The sequence below is a fragment of the Solanum verrucosum genome, unplaced genomic scaffold (genome assembly GCF_900185275.1).
Source record: "Solanum verrucosum unplaced genomic scaffold, falcon-dt-bn FXZP01000184.1, whole genome shotgun sequence".
Taxonomy (NCBI): domain Eukaryota; kingdom Viridiplantae; phylum Streptophyta; class Magnoliopsida; order Solanales; family Solanaceae; genus Solanum; species Solanum verrucosum.
The window spans coordinates 294,288-312,994 of NW_026020302.1; the positions used below are offsets into that span (position 1 = coordinate 294,288).

An 18,707-nucleotide genomic window follows, 5' to 3' on the forward strand; every position below is an offset into this window, starting at 1 on the left:
TGGTGGCCTCTTGTTTAAGAGCCTGCAACACAAAGTGATTATTCATCTATACATTTTAATTTCACTTTGCATATTGTTTTCATGGTGAAAAAGACAAGTGCTAGTTTTGCATTTGTTTTTGTTCTGCGATTAACAGATTTTTACAGCTAACAATGATAGTAAACAAAGCCAAAGAAGATTTGACAAACATAAGTCAAGGCTGGGAATGAATAATAATATCAATAACATTCCTTATTCATTTTTAGCCAAGCATTATAAGGAACCTGTGTTTTCCATGGCACAAGAAAGATGAAAGCTCTAACAAATTTAATTATTGTGGCATGGGAGGTACCCATCTTTACATGTCACTCAATCTAGGTTAACTTGTATCATCTCTACTTGGAGTGTCGTAAATGGTTGACAAACTCTACTTATTGGATGGATGGCTTGCCATGCAAATTCCACCCCTACCTATATTGGGGAATGACTCACTTTGCATACCTCAACATTGAAGCCACAGTCCATTAAAAAGAGTAACCATGCACGTTGTTGTTCAGAAAGTCTGTCTCTCGGGCCTTTCACTTCAACGAGTTTCGCTTCACCTCTGTAGTCATCATGGAAACGCCACAGCAATAAGTCGGGCATTCCACTAGACCAGCTCCTGTAATCTTGAGCCAAATTCCGACAGATTGATGCAAGACAAGGACCTCCGATGCATGTAACTGCTGCTCGGAGCTCAGACAGAGAATGCTTGTCCCACTTAACTCCCCTACAGACTGTTCCCATATGTGATTCCCATGACATGATAAGCAACTCTTCCGCCATGCCATGCTCAATTTTATCTAGAAGACCTTCTATAAGACCCCTTCTGACTTCATAAAAGCTATCGGTTTCAAGATCCAAAGGTGCAGTCTGCAAAATGAAAAAGACTTCATTTCTCAAGAATTCTTGCAGATCAAAAAACTGAATAGCACACCATGAATGTCAAACAGAAAAACAAGTAAATGGTTGTAGATCTTTCTGAAGTAGTTTGAACAGTGATTGTAGATCCAAGATATCATACTACCTTGCTTTTGTTGCTTTCTAGTCTTGCAATACCCCCTAAAATAATTGTTTATTAAAGAAAACAAAAGTAAACAACCATCATCAGCCAATAAAGGGGATATGATGAACAAGGAAAATTAGCGTCTTCCGATAACACGTTGGATCCTATTTTCAAATGCTATTATGACTGTTGAGCAGAACTTATAATTAACCTAGTATAAATGGGCAGACCATGAAAATCATAATCATCAACTTTCACATTGCTCATTAATTGTGAAGTTAAGCATATTGTTTCTTAAATCATTAAACAAAGCTAGTGTTTATCTGCTAAGACAATAGCTTCATGTTGTGTAAATGAATTATCAACAGAGTTATCACTTATCAGCACAACCATTTAGCATGGAAGTTCTGACAATAGCAAGGCCACCCATACCAGAGTCTATGGAAAACATCAAGCAGAAAATACCTGAAATTTGGTACGGAATACATTTGGTACGTCAGCAAATACAATGTCCCACATTAGAAGCCCGAAAATAGTCAACCAAATCCCACTCTCAGTGTGAACACCATGCCAGCATCCTCCTTCTCCAGCATAATACTCAAGAGCAAGTTCTTCTACTCCACAACGTTCTCCATCCTCACCATAAAAGACATTCTTCACCCCTGTTTTGCAGTTCACTGGTCTGCCCTGAACCTGAACCTAAAAAATTATGGAGGATGAATCTGAAACTGTAGTATGATATTCATATCTTAAGAAAATGGGCGAAGTGCAACATGGTCAAATCAGAGATGAAATGAAATACCTCAACTATCTTCCTATTGATGGAATTCGAAAAACTGGGAGTTTTCCAACGTCTAGGGGGCTTACCCAACCGCAGAACCCGCCTCTGTAGAGCCACTATACAGCCAGCGCGAACCCAAGAATCTAGCAACCCCTTTTCAGCTACTTCAAGACTCTCATCAAGGCACCCAACATGCTCCAAATCAATTGAGAGCCTCAGAGTCCAATATCCCCTTCTTCGATCAGATTTAAATTTAACTAACAGCAGCTTAAGCAAATCGATTGCATCTTTATACCTGAAAATGTATCCCCACTAAAAATACTTAAAACACAAGAAACTTCACTTAGAACGGTATCACCACCATTACAAGAAAATGTCCAATGAAGAGTGTACATACATCCATGATCCACCTGACTCTATTCCCGTTTATTTTTTGTCATAGCATGAACTTGCTCACTGTTTAACAATATTCACAGAGGCTCATAAACCATCTGAAATAAGTCCACTTATAAAGACAACCTCCCAGGCCATTCACTCAATTCAATTCACCATACTGGCCCTCATCAGATCATCAACCAGTCCTTTTACTAGCCCCGCAATCAATTTATAGAAAAAAACACTCAGATCAAATGAGAAAACATGCACAAAGGTGGACTATCACTTGTTAGAAAGAATTGATGTAAAATATCCTGAAAGAATCTGAGAATCCAACCTAAGACCATAAGGCAATGATGGAGCTGCCTCGGACATTGTAACCTCTTTGGCAACCCTACACAATCAATAAGGGACAAGTGTATTCTCTAACACCCTCCCACACATGTAACCCCGTTCTTGGGTTTACACATGAATGGACACTCAATTATTTTTTTTTGGGTTTTCCTTTTGAGAAGATTGAAGAGCTGACCTGACGTAGAAAAGATGTTCAACTGGCTGAAAAGACTGCCTGGACGGTGAGCAGGCTAAAGTGGACTTGGAGCAAAGTTTGTGGCTCAAGGAGCTGCTAAATAAAGAGAGAAGCCCAGACAACTTTATGGGTTGAGTTGAAAGAGAAGCCCAAACATCAGAATATGAAGAGAGAAAGCATTGAGAAAGTAGGATTCATCAAAGCTTGCTCTGATACCGTGAGAAAGAATTTGAACTAACCCAAACCCTTAAGCAATGGGCAGAGCGGCCCAAGATATTACTAACCCCTTTGGTAATCCTTACACAATCAATGAGGGACAAGTGTATTCTCTAACTTTAAAGACAATTAGATGGCCTCTATCGCCCAGAAAGGGCCAATTAAATGATATCTACATTCAAAAATACCAATATAAAGATCTATGATTTACCTCTACCATTTTTCTTTTCCCTCTTTTGTTGATTGACATACAACACATATCAGTGACTAAACTCTGTAATGTCAAACGATAGAAGGAAAAAAATGGTTGAAGAATGTCAAACAGCTGTCCTCAGAATACCCAACTCATGTCATGATGAAGACAATAAGAAGATGTAACCTTCTAGAAGTGATTCATAGATTCACTCCAATGACTAAACGAAGATTAAATGAGATAAGAACAACATACTTAGTGTAGTCCCACAAGTGGGGTCTGGAGATGGTAAGATGTACCCAAACTTCACACCTACCTTTGCCACGTATTAATGAGATACTTAAGGATAAATCGTTTCTAATACTTAGGAGTATATTTGGACTTTCTCCTAATAGAAAATAAAATAAATGAGTATGTCTCCATAACTCTAGTGAGTAAGATGACAAAATGAGTACTTGAAGGCTCCAGAAAAGATAACCTGATCTTAGGAGAATGAGACTGACTTACAAAAACCTAACTATTGAACTTTTAAGGCAAATATGATTTCATGAAGTAGAGAACTCCTGACAACTTAGTGAAAGACAAACCTCTATGAAAATTTACTGTCCAAATACAACTCACTGTTTTCCCCAATTATGGAAACACAACATATCAGAAATTAACCAGCTTATGGCACTGAACATAAACCATAAACCTATTTACAAGAGCTTACCCTATGACAAATTTTCTATTCTTCTTTCAGTCGTAACACGCACCATTACCCCCTACTTTTGCTGCAATAAAAAAAAGACAACCCCAAGAAGAGGGGCACCATAGAACCCCCCCCCCCCCCCCCCCTCCTTTTTTGTTTTATGCATCTGAACAAGCAAAATACTAGTTCTCTAATCATCTCATTCCTCTAGAAGATTTTTTTATTATTCAAAGATCATTTCATTCTCATTAAGTAAAATTAGCTACTATACTGTAAAATTCTTCTTCCTCGTGGATCATGAAAGATCTAAATTGTAACTTTAGTTTTCTAGGGGATGAAGCTGATTTCCAGAATAATCTGTGATAATATTGACATAGTGTTTAATTTCAAAAAAATAATAATATTGATATAGTGTTTGAAAGAACAAACTCAGTTGCAAGTTCACAAAAGGTAAGATTCATTAGAGAATTAACTTCTAATCAAGCATGTTGGACCTCCTCACCTACGTTCATGCTCCAGGAAAGAAACACCCAACAGGATCACCTTAGAATATACCCAACTGGCTGAAAAGCAAGATAAAAATGCAGTCATCGACCCAAAATGTGATGATCTATCTTCCTCCACAAAGCTAGATACGTGAGAGGCAGAAATTTCAATGCATCTTGATACCAACTCATTGTTGTTCTCGTCAAGAGACTCATCCATAACTTGTGCAACCTCAATGGCCTAAGGGCATTAAATTCAAACTAAATAAAGGAAAAAGTTTTTGTTCTTTTGACAGCAGCTAATAAGGGCAGAAAGTATCTTTTCACAAGAGTTAGCATACCTCCTCATAAGACAATAGGTCACTTCTGTCTGGAAAAATCTGGTCTGTGAATATGCAGTTATAAGCAGGATATTTTACAATGCCCAAGTCAACAAGTAAGAATGCTGACAGGTCCTGCTCTCCATTCAGAAAAAATAGCCTCTGAAGGAAGAAAAAGTTAGAAGGGTACATGCCAAACAATGTTTATTATATAGAGGCTAGACGACATAATAGAGATTTCTCCAAAATCACCTCAGCACGCCAAAAGACAGATTCAGCCAATGCAGATATCCTGATACAGCTTCCAGTTTTTCCTAGAATCATACTTTGAAGATTGGGGCTGCAGTGATGCCATTTTGAAGCAATTACATGAAAGAGTATTAAGGTGTGGTACAGAGTGACAGCAGCGGGATAAAGAATTTCAAAAACAACCTACCATAAACCACTTTCATATGCACCAAGAAGCCGACCAACGTAATCTTGCTTTCTTATACCATGATCAGAGTTCCGGACAATCTTCTTATGTGACTGAACTAAATCTCAAAATAAAACACATTTGTAAGAAAGATGTATGTAATTCAAACAAGATAATCGGAAGGCCATTATCATTGAACATGGAAGTCCCACGAACAAAGGGAAGAATGCAATGAACAACTAAGGAAGCATCTAGAATATTTTACTTCAGAGACACATAAAATTGGCGGAGTGTCTATTGAAAATAGCGGTAATCTCGGCATACACTCTACCCTCTCCAGAACCCACTAAGTGGGATTATATTGGGCATGTTGTGGTTGTAGAGACACATAAAATCGTTAACCCTAATCTTCCAAGAGATCCTGATCTGACTACAACTACTTTTTGGCAAAACTTTGGAAGAAACGCTAGATGCAATTAATCAACGAAACACCTCAGAAAAGCAACAACTAAAAACTTGCAGCTGTCAAGTTGCCTGCAGCACAGCTATGATGACAGCACGTGGAGAAGCAAAATGGAACTTTTTGCTATACCACCCTAACTGTATCTACTTATTTATTTCTTTTTAACTTACATTTTTCACTTCCCTCAATTGCACTGAGCCAATTACTCTTCTTTCCTTATGTCTCTTCCTTGTGCAAAGCAAGCTTAGTCAGACAGAAATTAAGAACACATATCCAGAGAAGACCGAGGCAAAGCACAAGCTCTGACAAGGGCATGAAAGTACCACATTTTCCCTTCTACTTTGAGAATATTTTAAAACAAAACAAAGCTTAACCCCTATTGTAAGGCAACATATTCCTTTTTTTTATTTTCCCTTTTGATGAAGTGTTAAAAGGGTAACATACATCATCCAGATAATCAGTTGTAAGTAGAGTGTGACCATGTTATTAGCAATTAATACACAAAACATACAAAAGCGGTGATTCCTACAATTTTAAGACTCTTAGTTTCAATGGTCCAATTAATTAGGATGAACGAATCTCAATAAACATATTATGGTTTCTACATACAAGAAAAGGAACACAATTGAAGAAAAAAAAGAATAAGAAGGCAATATTAAAATGATGCTGAAATGGGTGTACAGATCTGAGTAAAAAGATTTGGTGATAGCTGACCACCAAAGTTGGGGTGGCAGAAGATTAGTTATTTATTTTCCTTGATTATTTTTTTAGTGCTAAGAATTGTATGGCCCGTATCTGTCCACACAGTATCCTGTTTCTGTGTAGTCATCAGAAGCCAATCTCATTATTGGAGCATTAACTATGGCATCAATCAAATTTAGATGGAGCCTTCCATAATGCTCCAAGCCTTTCATGACCTAAAGATAGCTTCTTCTTTAAACTCACAAGACAGTCTACTAGGAAGAAATATTAAATGATATTGCAAATGCATTAACAAGACTGAATTTCATTTATTAAATCTTTTGATTGCTTGGAGATTAAATCGGCAATGTCAAGTCACATACAAGTAAACTAAACATCCACCTTACAGTAACAGAAAAGAAACTCCCTGAATGATGAAAGTCAGGACAGAATTACCAAAAGGAGAATGATGTGTATCAAGATAAGCTTTGAAGTAGGAATCTTAAGAGTGGATGGCAAATTTAATATGTTATAGAAATAAAAAGAAAAAATTGCAATAATTTTCACAAGGTTTTCTATAAGGAAAAATCCCCCACATGTTTGGTCTCAATAACTATTCTGCTAGTTCCCAATCTTTTAACTGTCCATCTTTCAACCAGTATAGCTTTTGCGTTACATAGTTAAGAGTAATATATTCCAATAAAGCAAACTGCAGGATCTAATTTCCACCATGTACTACTCCCTCAGTTCCAAAATAAGTGGTGGTGTTTTATCCTTCTCATTTTGTTTCAAAATAAGTTGTATTCTAGGTTTCAAGAAGGAATTGATCTTATTCTTCCAAAATTAACCTCGTTTTAATACATGAAGTTTTTCACCATAAAGAATCACATCTTTTTTCAAGGCATGTGGAACATATAAAAACATAATAAAGAAACAAGAACCTTGTTAAGACTGTAGAGGTCCCGTAGTTCACCAACATTAAGAACATCCAATACCTCCTTCAAGTCACCAATTTGTAGTTTATCAATTGATTCGAATAAAGTAACACATTCTGCTTCTGCAAAGTAAAAGAGGATGACTTAAATGATGTTGCATTCAGCTTCTCTTAGAGCAAGACTATATAGAATTTACCACAGCGTTATACAATTTGTCTACCAGAAAGACCCTTCACAGCTTCTTTATAATCACATATTTCAGCATATGATATGCTAGCTGTCCGAAACCATGGCCCTAAGGTAAGAAAAAAAGGAATCTAATAAGATCAAGAAACTTCTTGAATCATCCAGCAATGAATCATTCAAATTTTCATGAATACAGAGTAAAAGAAGGAAAACACAACATGATAAGCTTTAGTTGTACAAATAGAAGAACTTGAAACCACGCCCTTCTAATACGATTCCGGATAGCAACCGAATTATCAGTGAATGTAGAGTAAGTGATGTAACATTAAGTAGAAGAAGCCAATTCATTACTACCATGGTCTCATATATAAGGTAGACTATTCATTATGGGTCTGTAGCAGTCAGGAAAAGGTAGTGTCCGAAAAAAAATGGTATCATGAAAATAGCAACTAATTGAACCACATGTGTGATCTAGCGGTAGCTGAAGCTGGAATGAACCAAAGGTGACCAAGGTTCAAATTTTAGCAAAGGCAGGTAGGTGATTTTTCCACATCTATCTCAAGTCTTGGTAGCAATATTATACGAAATCTATACTAATAGAAGGACACTGGGACCCGGTAGCATAGTTGAGGCAAGCTGACCCATACACAAACATTATCATGAAAATACAAAGAAATAAGAACACTGCAATAAGTCATTTCCAATAAACAACTCTAGCAGACATTGAAAGGCCTTATGATTAATAAACAAGCAGCACATCTGGACTCCATAAATAAAGATTTTGTCATCTACAAGAAGTGGCAGTACGCAAGCTTAAGTGAATAAGATCTAGAAATTAACCAACTCTAGAATATTAAAGTTGCAAGCCAAAGAGCTATTGAAATCGAACACCTTTACGTGCATAAAGCCGAGCAAAGAGCCTCTGACTATCATCTGAGAGTGATAAAAAAGCTTCTGTACCAATAGAGCATAAAAATAGAGTTATATATGCAAATTTATCAAAGATTATCTGGGATGATCCAAGTGCTGAAGATGATCATACTCAATAAGGTCTTCTCGCCTTCAGCAAAAAGATGTGTGTTGATCTTCAAAACCTCCCTTAGTAACAATAGAAGGTTATGCTGGTATTTTGCAGGGATAGGAGGACGAGTCTTCGAGAATTCAGCAGCACATAGAGCATTTCTCCTAAAGGAATTAAATTCTTGGAGACTAGAGGAGTCCTTTTCACCAAAAGAAGCAATGCTAGAGGAATATATCTGAATTGGGACAACTGCATGAGGATGCCGTGGAATAGAAGTTACATGGCCCTGAATCCATGTAAGCTAGTGATCAGTCCATACTTGCGAAAATCCATAATTTGAATTGACACAAGTAAATAGTGAACAGAAAACAAATGGCCGGGAGAACACAAAGATATTTACTAGAATTTACAGCTAGCTGGAGATCTCATTCCTTTTCTTAATTCGTTAAAATGCTACTTCTATATTGTATAGGATTTCTTGTATTGGAAGGTTATTGAACAACCTTTAACAGGTCCAATAGCCTCACTAGCAAATAAATGTGGCTGATATTGAAGTGGCTAAACGGTTTATATTTACTTTTACTTGTAAGTTGGCTTTTATGCTGGAACCAAATGGTGTGCAAGACCAAATCTATGTACAGTTACAGATGAATGCAGAACTATTATTCAGTGCCAGACAGAATGAACTGAAATACGACTACGCTTCAGTATAAATTACCAGTGCTTATATATATACCCTACTTCGTAAATTTGATCATTTTTCATTCTTCCAAAAGCCAAGGCACCTGCAAGGGAATCTTCACATCCAACTTCCATCCATATAAGGGACATAGAATGTTATTTTCTTACAAAAACCCAAATATTCCAAGCATGTTATAGCTAATCATAACCATTAAACCAAGATTTAATGGTTGGACTCCTCATTCTTACCCAAATTCCCCAATGACAAAATTTGAGATTTTGGTCATTCATTTACTTTTGGCCTTTGGATAAGAATAGTTAGCTTATAGGGTAATGTAGAGACTTGATTTGGGTGGTTGAAATTGTATGAAGTGAACCAAGGATTCACCTTAAGTGTTGCAGCATGAGTTAGGTGGCATAGGGCCAAACCCCAAAGTTAAAAATAATAACATAGGATAGGAAGGAATGGTGGTCAAGGATTAGGGTAGAAGGTTAGTAGATAGTCGAGTGTGGTCGCACTTAATGTAGGAGAGGAAGGGGCTAGTCTCCTCTTCTCCTAATTAGTACTCTTGTAGTATCATACCCTCCAAATTTTAATACTATATGTTGCTTCTTTAGCTTCGTTTATCTTTACTATTTTGCTGCCTTATTTTTTTCAAATCTATTTTTATCACACTTCCCTGAGTTGAGTAGGGGTAAGGTTTTTAGACCATAAATCACTTTGTATGTACCCCAACTCTATGTAGAAAATTCTAAGAATAGATGCAGTTTACAAGTAGATCATGGCATTAGTAGTATCAAGAAATGAAGGTAATCAATAAAATCAGAGTAGTTTAATATTGCACCAGCAATAGAACTTCAGAAAAGAAGAAAAGGTAGTGGTGGAGATAGAAGTAGGGAAAAATAAGTAGCTGAAGAGATTAAAATCCTTGACAAGAACCACTACCTCAAATGGTATTAATTCATATTTACCAAGAGCAAACTTGGCACTGCATAACTCCTATTAACCGACTGAGAGCCAAGAAATAACTTAGAAATAAAGATAGCTTGCTTGTACTTGTAAGTTGAAGCACTTGGTTAGCACTGTTACTGTATACCCTCTTTTTTCTCTTCATAAGTCCTATGACTATCTAACCTTCACCATTGAAAATCTACGGTGCCATATAGATATTGTTTTGGAAATTATTTTACAGCAACAATAAGTACATCTCAGTCCCAAACAAGTTGGGGATGCATGAAATTGACTAGTTTTCTGTTGGTTGCCAGCCTACCCCATTCCTTCCCCCTTATCCGAGCTTGGTACTGGAAATATGAACAGTGTTTCTAAATAAATTATTGTGGGTAAAACAAGACAAAGTGATCTAGTAATCATAATTTATTTATTATTATTTTAAGTTCTTTGTGTGTTGCCACAAAAAGTTCTCCACAGAAGTCCTACTTTTTAACCAAAATATTTTGAAAATGGTTCATATATACTTGTCCTTTCAAAATATTCATACTAAATATGTTTTTAGATATTTCAATACAATAAGAGCAAAGGTAAGACAAGTTGAAGCTTGTATGGGAAATGGAAAAACTTAGAATATGACCACAAAATGTCTAGTATTATTACCTCAAACCTCATCTGGAAATTGTCAATCAATGGAGATACATATTGTGCCAATTCCCTGGGGATAAAACCTAGCTCTTTACTGTGACCGGTATCTTTTGTTAGAACCTGCCATAATATACGAGCAATGCTTTTTACACACGTCTTGAGATACAATGTTACCAAATTTTTTTAAGAAGGTACAATGTTACCAATTAAAGATAACCATAGTGAAGATCAACCTTGATTGCATTTGGATCCTTGACATTCTCGGAATCTCTTGAAAGCATCACCATTGCTCCAATAATTAACTCTGTGTCATCAGCAAACTTACGGCCAACAATGAAAGTATCAAGCAAAATCTTAGAGTTATCATCATCTTCCAAAGGTTCCACAAATGTAGGAGTCCTGTTTTCAGAAAGTGACAAAGGCGAGCCTGTGAAGTTGTCAATTCTATCATCACTTATTTGGTGTTGAGGAAAAACCTCTAGCCCCACAATTTGCATCGACTTTGCACCAGACAGAGGTTTGCATTCATTATCGAAATCAGGGAGACCATCTAAGTTTTCCGCTCGATCAACCCTATTACAGATACTACTATTTCTCGTGAAAATATTCGATCTGCTGGTTGTCAGAGTAAGTGAGACTGAAGATGAACTGGATTCATCTTGGACATTATTTTTTGAAACATCTGAGTTTCTCATTTCAGAAGCCAGAGAATGGATATCACCATCATTTGCACTTGAACCAAACTCTGTCCTCGTCAAGTCTGAATCAATGGATGAGGCTGTAACTTTAGGTCGTGTGCAAAATTTCAACTGGAAAAGGGTGCACTGGCTCAATTTGCGTTTAGTTCCTCTAGCAAGGCATTTATCTGAAAAATAATGCTCCATTGTAAGTTTACATATAGTTCAAAAGTCAAACAAATAAAAGAACAGATCAATTAAAAAGATTAAAAACAAAACAATTAACTTGTTGCTAAAGCTGCAACAAAGACAAGCTTCTTAGTAGACTTCACAAAAGGAATAGGGGTAAACAAGTGGACTGAATTCCAAGGTTCTCTTTTTGCAGTTGTATTTTACCTTGTAAAATTGGGTTTTATGTCTACTGGGAAAAAATGAGAAATAGTAGTCTAGTGGCAATGTCAAATTATTGAATTCACATGATGCCTAAGTAGAGAACAGGTTCCTCTCTTAATTTAAATGTTCTTTCTTGAGATTTTTTTTCTTTGTGATGCCGATTAAATAAACACTGCAAAAGGAATACTCACTCAACAATTTCAAAATGAATTCTTTACATTTTGAAAGCAAGAAATTTCAGTAGCATTAGGAGCACATGCATTCTCCATCCTAGCTCAACTCATTAACATTCTGGAAATAAGTTCATAACTCATCCATAATTGACAAATTGGTAATCCAAGAAATTTAAACTTTCAAATACCTCCACAAAAGCAGATCAAAAATTTAAACTTTACATGTTTGAGTTCAAAATTCTACCACAAGCCATTTGATTTACTGATTTAAAATCTTATCATTTGTACTTTGTGGATTTTTTTCACACATATATTGATTTTGAAGCAGAACTACTGGATTGGCCGAATTCCCCCATCTGAACTTCTCCAGCAACTTGAGCACTTACCTTAAATCCAAAGCACAATTGCAACAACACGCATAAAAACATAACAAGATACCATTTTTACTCTACTATCAAGCTAAATATAGAAGAAAGTATCCTAAATTACTCAAAAAAAAGCTATTAACATCAAGAACAGAAGGAACTTCTACGTACCTAAATGAGAGTTAATAACAGGTTCTTCACCTCGAACCTTCGTCCCACAAACAGGACAATCAACCCATTCCTCATCACCATTTCCATTTCCATTTCCACTTTCCTCATCACCATTTCCATTTCCATTTCCACTTTCAGTGTTTACCTCATCCTTATCTTCTTTACAACCAATCTGTAAATCATCGAATGCAATTGTTTAACAGTGAATCTATATTAACAGAGAATGACATATTGTGTAAACGGTTATTGGAAAAACTGGTACCTGAGGAACAGATGAAGTGATAAGAGAACGGCGACGGAGAAATCGCCGACGCCGACCTATTAATCTGATCAAACTTTCTCTCCCTTTGAGCATCATAGAAAAAACCCTAATCTGTATCTAGCAGCTTTCGCTGGAAGGAAGATTTACGAGGGAAGATTTAGTTCATGGAGACCTATTTATAGAGGTAATTGACTCCCGCCAACGTAGTAACCATTTTCGTTTTTCTTTTTCTTTTCCACTTTTGAAGGGCAGAGGAGGAGGATTTTTTTAAATAAAATAAATGATAACATTTTAACTGTGATACAGCTTCGTATACTCCTTTCCTTCACCTTCGTTCACTTTTATTTGTCCAATCGATGTTACATAAGTACATTTTCATTCACTTTTATTTGTTCAATCGATGTTACATAAGTTCATTTTCATTCACTTTTATATGTCCAATCGATGTTACATAAGTTCATTTTCATTCACTTTTATATGTCCAATTGATGTTACATAAATATTTTGCAGTAAGTAATATGTTTTTCTTTATAAAGCTTGCCAGCCAAAAACTGATTTTTAAGCCATGTTCTCTTGATTGGGTGTGGTTAAATAAGTACAAACAATATAAATAGGAAATTGGTAAACCTTGACTTTTGCAATCGCCTTGAATTGCTACGATTACAAAATATGATATACTACATGCTTAAAAGTTAAAATTGTTGGTCAACTCAAGGATTTACTGATGATAGCAATAAAAAGGTTTTGGGACATTTTTGATGAATAACTTAATGCTGATTTGATTTTTCCTGGCAAATGAATCTACATGCTACGTTCCACCTCAAGGAATTCAATAAACATGGAAGCCAACAGCATAACAATAAACAAAGACTAATATCATCGGTACAGTTGCAAGTTCCAACAAATCACTACTTCATTTCGCCTCTCCTGTTCTACAACTCTGTCACAACCAGAGTCAAGCAGTACTGAAGAGATACATATAGTTATGCACTCGATTCAAACAAAAAGGGTGCAGTTTCTTCTCTGTTAAAAAGTACTACACTAGGAGAACTCCATTGATGCAACCATCATTTTCAGGATTATTCGTCACTTGAGCATATTTACCTGGCATAGAACCATCCACAAAAAAAAGAATGATCAGAATTTGAAGGACAAAAGAATCCCAGAAGTGTAACATCTAAGTAAAGCATATCTTACCCCATACAACTTTCCCAGCAGGAGTGACAAGACCAAGTTCACTGACATTAACCTGGATTTTATAGCAAGACGATTAGTGAATGCAAGCTAGCTAAATTAGATAAACTTGGGTGCAGTCTTGAAACAGAAAGATTACCTCAATGATGGTTCCCTTGGTTATAACACCTAGAGAAGTATACATTGGACCATTAGGATTCTTCTTCACCCCGATGATCTCAAGATTGAACGTACATTTAAGTTCAGGGTGTGTCACATGGGCTTTAGTAAACCGTAAGCCAGATGGGCGGATGAACCGCTCATACTTTGGAGGTTTCCTGGTAAACCCTGCTCCGACAAAGGTGGCTTTTGTAACCATTCTCTTCCACTGCTTGGCTGCAAAGATGAGACAAATCAAAATGGTCAAAAAATCACTCTTAACAATCCCAAAGGCAACAAATAATACAACAAAGGACAAGCATAAGGAGCTGAAATTAAGAACTTGTAGATATAGGCTAACCAACAGAAAACAAAATTAGGTAATTGAAGATACTTACTCTTCCGTTTGCCAGATCTTATCACTCTGAACATCTCATCCTCAGCCACAGGCCTAACCTGTAAGGTGAAGTGTCTTTATTAGAAAGCAATTTCCGTAAACGAAAAGATCATAGACATTTACACAAAAGGAACAGTGATTCTCATATGATATTGGAATAGCAACCCTTTGTGGATCATCTATTTACAGAGAAATCTATGTACCTATCTAAGACCAACAAATCAGAATCATCCCCAGATCCACAAGTTCAATCTTAAGAGCACAAACTGAACTGTGAAGTATCTTTATTTGTGACCAGTCAAACAGAGAGACACGGGAGTGACGTCAATATTTCAGAAACAGAAGTAAATGACAGACCCTTCAATCACACACAAACATATTTAGCAAAAATTATGTGCACACCGAACATGAGTGACGAACCAGCATACAGGCAGAAAGTGATGGCATTGAAACAAGTAGTGCAAGGACAAAAACTACCATGTTATTCAAACTTTACCTTCTTTTTTTTTTTGACAAGGTAAAATATTTTACTAATGAAGGGATATTCTGAATTTACCTTAGGCAGAGGCACCTCCCATTTTCCAGCTTTCTCTTTCCTCTTTTGCTTTATTGTGTTGCTAAGAATCTACATAGAAGGTTTAAAATTTAAAAACAGAATAATCAGTCTATGGTCATTGTACCACCAATTGAACAACAAACGACAAGTTCAACACTGCATCAAACTCAACATGCCTTAGCTCTTGTGGTAGTCTCACGATCCATCAGATATGCAGGGACAGCACCCTCATGCACATCATCATCAACCTTGCGCCGGGATGATGACTCTTCATGCATAGCCAATCTATTCAAGGCAAACAAAGTAAAATGTGAATGGGCTAGAATATCAGAAATTTCAAAAAGAAATCATTTAGGAATGGGTAAAGTCTTTGGTGACGAAAGAATCATCAGTTCATCACATGCCTCACCCATAAGGACCAAATAAATGCACCAAGCATTCTATTAGTAGTTTAGAAAATTTGGCCCGCCATATATAGCATCAACCATAGATTCCAACAACAATAGTCGGATGGAGATGTGACTTCGCTGTAGAAGGCTGAAACTTCCTAATTCTTATCTTCTCTTTTTACTATACAGCGTAAATCTATATAGAGCATACAGTTCTCAGAATACCAGAATCTAAGTGACATCGAAGCTAACCTCATTAGAAGATAAAAGCCAAATTATTTCATTGAACAACTGCAAAATGCTAGAAAAACTATGTTTAACATATAAATAACCTTAAAGTGAAAACAATTAGTAGTAGGAACGGGATTCAACTTGTCTAAAACTATCTATAGGTGGTATGAATTGTACTTCAGCCAATGTATAAGTTAGCTGGATGTGAACCAATGAATTACTTCATCACCCATCAGGCCATTATTCCAAAGAGAAGCGAGACTCAAAATCCCATGCTAAAGAGCATGTAGGTTGAGACCTCAAGGTATAAGAAAATGCTCAGTTGTGTGATTTACTAAAGCAATCCACAACAAATTAGCAGAATCCACTTGCTCTTAGAAAATAATGAATATGTGTAGATCCTTCAGACTATCCTTCAGTAACTTTTTTCACACAGGTCAATAGAAACGCAATTGTCTGCTCCTAAGTTACGGTTCCACCAATACATATCTAACCTCTAGTCACACTCCACACCCACACCCACCCTAGTTCAATATAGATAAAATCTGAAGTTCTAAACTAAGAGAACTACCACCATCTTCTGGCACCTCAATAGAGAATAGCAACTGCAAATAGCTATGGACTAAGAATCACTCTCTAAAATTGAATCGAATAACGCGAGTTTCAGATGTGGGAAACTTTTTTTACTGATCCAAACAAACACCAAGTAAGCTGGTAACGTAGAGAAGAGTTGGTTCTGTTTCCAACTCAAAAGCAAATACTAAGCCAATGATATAGAGAAATTCAGTAGGCCACAATATTTTCAGTACCCAACAAGCACCATAATCTGAAATTCTGAATAACAACCAATCCTAGTAGCATTAATCATTCTCAAGACCCGTATCAAAATCTCAGAAATATTACAAAAAAGGAACTATGCCACCAAAGATGGGCAATGCTTCCTATTCAATTTGGGCTTCAAAACTAGTTCTGATTATTCAAATAGAAGATTATACAATAGTCAATTTACTTAATGGAGTAGCATGAGCATACGCTTTAAAAATTTGGTGTTCCTATATACTCGATAATCAATTTAATATATCAAACAAGTATGTAGATAAAACAATAACCAAACCCCGAACCCCTAACTAAAACTAACTAGACGAGGCCAGCACTATAAATGATCAATATTCATTCAGATCCATTTTGACTGTGCTATTCACAACTATCATTGGACAACAAGATCACAAACATGATAAAAATCAAAGTGAACAACTTTGTAAAAGGTCCAAACCAACATGCCTAAGATAGTAATTACACAATTAAAAACTCACGTTTTCTTCATTTGGGCCTTCTCAGCATACCGCTTCTTAGCAAACATCTTACCCTTGATACCCAAAGCCTGTTTTGAGCACAAAAAAACAAAACTTCAGCTCAAATTTCATGTAATACAGCATATAAGAAAACTGAAACAGAAAAATGAAAAGATGTTGAGTTATTTCGAAAAAGAACGAACCTTTTGGGCAATTTGGGATCGCTTGTGAACTTCACGAGCATCCTTCTTACGTTTACGCTCGAAGTGATCAGGGCGACGCCCAAATCTCTTCCTGTGCAACTCTATGTAATCTCCCTGAGGCTGTTGTTCACCAATTTTCACATCACAAAAAAATCATTTAAAAAACATCAGTACATAATAATGCTTAAGCAAATCGTAAAAACTTGCAAAATCATAAGATTGATGAAGTTGAATTTGTTGTACGGCTTAGAGAACTAACCATGGCTACGGTAGGACAGAGAAAGAGATTGAGAGAATGAGAAAAACCCTAATTTCTTTTTACTTAAAGGGTTTTTGAATATATAAATGGGTACGGGTCGGTGAGGCGGGTTGGGCCATAAATATTAGAACCGGGTCGGTGTTAGGAAAAGCACCTTTTGAATTAAGTTTTTTTTTATATAAATACATGAAAATCCATGTTACAACAAAAACGTACCCAAAATTAAGGGTGTGTTGGTTCGGTTCAATTCGGTTTTATATCTATCCATCTTTTGTATATATCCTTCCTAACTTGAATGTTAAATTCCTACAATACCCCTACTTAAAACTCATCTATATCTATTTTAATAGCATATGTTCTCTTGAAAGGTTGGGACTTTTTCGAAGAATTGTGACTGTTCTGATGAGTCGTGACTTTTCCAAAGGATTGTAACTTTACTGATAAATGGTAACTTACCAAAAGGATGTGAATTTTCGATAAGTTGTGACTTTTCAAAGGATTATGACTTTCCAGATGAGTTGTGATTGAACAACAGATTGTCACTTTTTCGAAGGATCGTGACTTTTCAGATAAGTCACAATAAGCACATGTTCATACTATCCGCTATAAATAGAGGAATTTCCTCTAATTTTTCAACCACAAAAATTTCTAATATTCTACTCTTCTTCTTCTTACACTTCAAAAAAAAATTGTGTGATTTATTATAGTTAAGTGAGTTTGAAGATAAGTGGATTTTGAGGTACAACTACTCTGCTGAAGTAAATCTATCTATCCTAAGAGGATAAATTCCAGAACCTCGAATACTCGAGGGAGAAATTTTTGGTGATACGATAAGTGTTTTTTTTTAATTTTTGCTTAATAAATACAGTAGTATATAATGTTTCAAAATCTGAAGCTAATGTGACGTAGTCTAATTTTTTTTTTCTTAATAGTTTCTCCTGTGATGCAGATATATGCTTCTGAATATCTTTTTCAAAATTTATTGAACCTCTCATGAGTCAAAGAATTATCACGAGTTATTTTGTTGATGCTCAAGACATAAGAATGATTTTACTTACAATGTTATTTATGTGATTAAGATTGCAAGGAAGTTTGCTTCAAAATAATTACAACTATATAAATATTTCCTTTTTGTTTAATTTATTTAATTTTAATACATATATATATATATATATTTTAGTCGATGGAAAGTTCATATGATTTATAACAACGCTGAGTTGAAGGCTGTATTGGTTTAATTTTAATTTTTTATTTAATTGCTAATTTTTATGAGATAAATATTTTAATTATATGCAAATCTTTATATATAGATACATATTTAGGTACTTCTTCGTATTTAAATTAAGGTATTATATATATCACGATTGTATCATCAAGCTATCAAGATCTACTAACGTCAAAATATATTTTTTAA

At 35.7% G+C, this 18,707-nt stretch overlaps 2 protein-coding genes across 3 annotated transcripts; both read right to left on the minus strand.

Moving 5' to 3' along the window:
• Positions 1-346: 346 nt before the first annotated feature.
• LOC125834844 (fanconi-associated nuclease 1 homolog) lies at positions 347-12,782 on the minus strand. Of its 2 annotated transcripts, XM_049513997.1 has the most exons (15): positions 12,635-12,782; positions 12,373-12,544; positions 10,827-11,458; positions 10,609-10,713; positions 8,337-8,601; positions 8,186-8,248; positions 7,329-7,403; positions 7,115-7,230; positions 5,051-5,142; positions 4,867-4,954; positions 4,636-4,776; positions 4,312-4,535; positions 1,827-2,100; positions 1,490-1,723; positions 347-891 (listed from the first exon to the last, which is right to left on the minus strand). In XM_049513997.1, exons 1-15 carry the CDS (start codon positions 12,728-12,730, stop codon positions 451-453), a joined length of 3,018 nt encoding a protein of 1,005 aa, XP_049369954.1. In that variant the 5' UTR covers positions 12,731-12,782; the 3' UTR covers positions 347-450. The 2 variants fall into 2 exon arrangements, with proteins under 2 accessions (XP_049369954.1, XP_049369955.1); XM_049513998.1 differs by lacking the exons at positions 12,373-12,544; positions 12,635-12,782 and having other exon boundaries at positions 10,827-10,992; positions 11,315-11,415.
• A 604-nt stretch (positions 12,783-13,386) lies between these two features.
• LOC125834938 (uncharacterized) lies at positions 13,387-17,362 on the minus strand. The gene is made up of 9 exons (XM_049514086.1): positions 17,294-17,362; positions 17,035-17,154; positions 16,853-16,920; positions 15,096-15,204; positions 14,920-14,988; positions 14,365-14,422; positions 13,968-14,203; positions 13,832-13,883; positions 13,387-13,738 (listed from the first exon to the last, which is right to left on the minus strand). The coding sequence occupies exons 1-9, from the start codon at positions 17,294-17,296 to the stop codon at positions 13,671-13,673; spliced, it is 783 nt and encodes a 260-aa protein (XP_049370043.1). The 5' UTR covers positions 17,297-17,362; the 3' UTR covers positions 13,387-13,670.
• Positions 17,363-18,707: the final 1,345 nt, after the last annotated feature.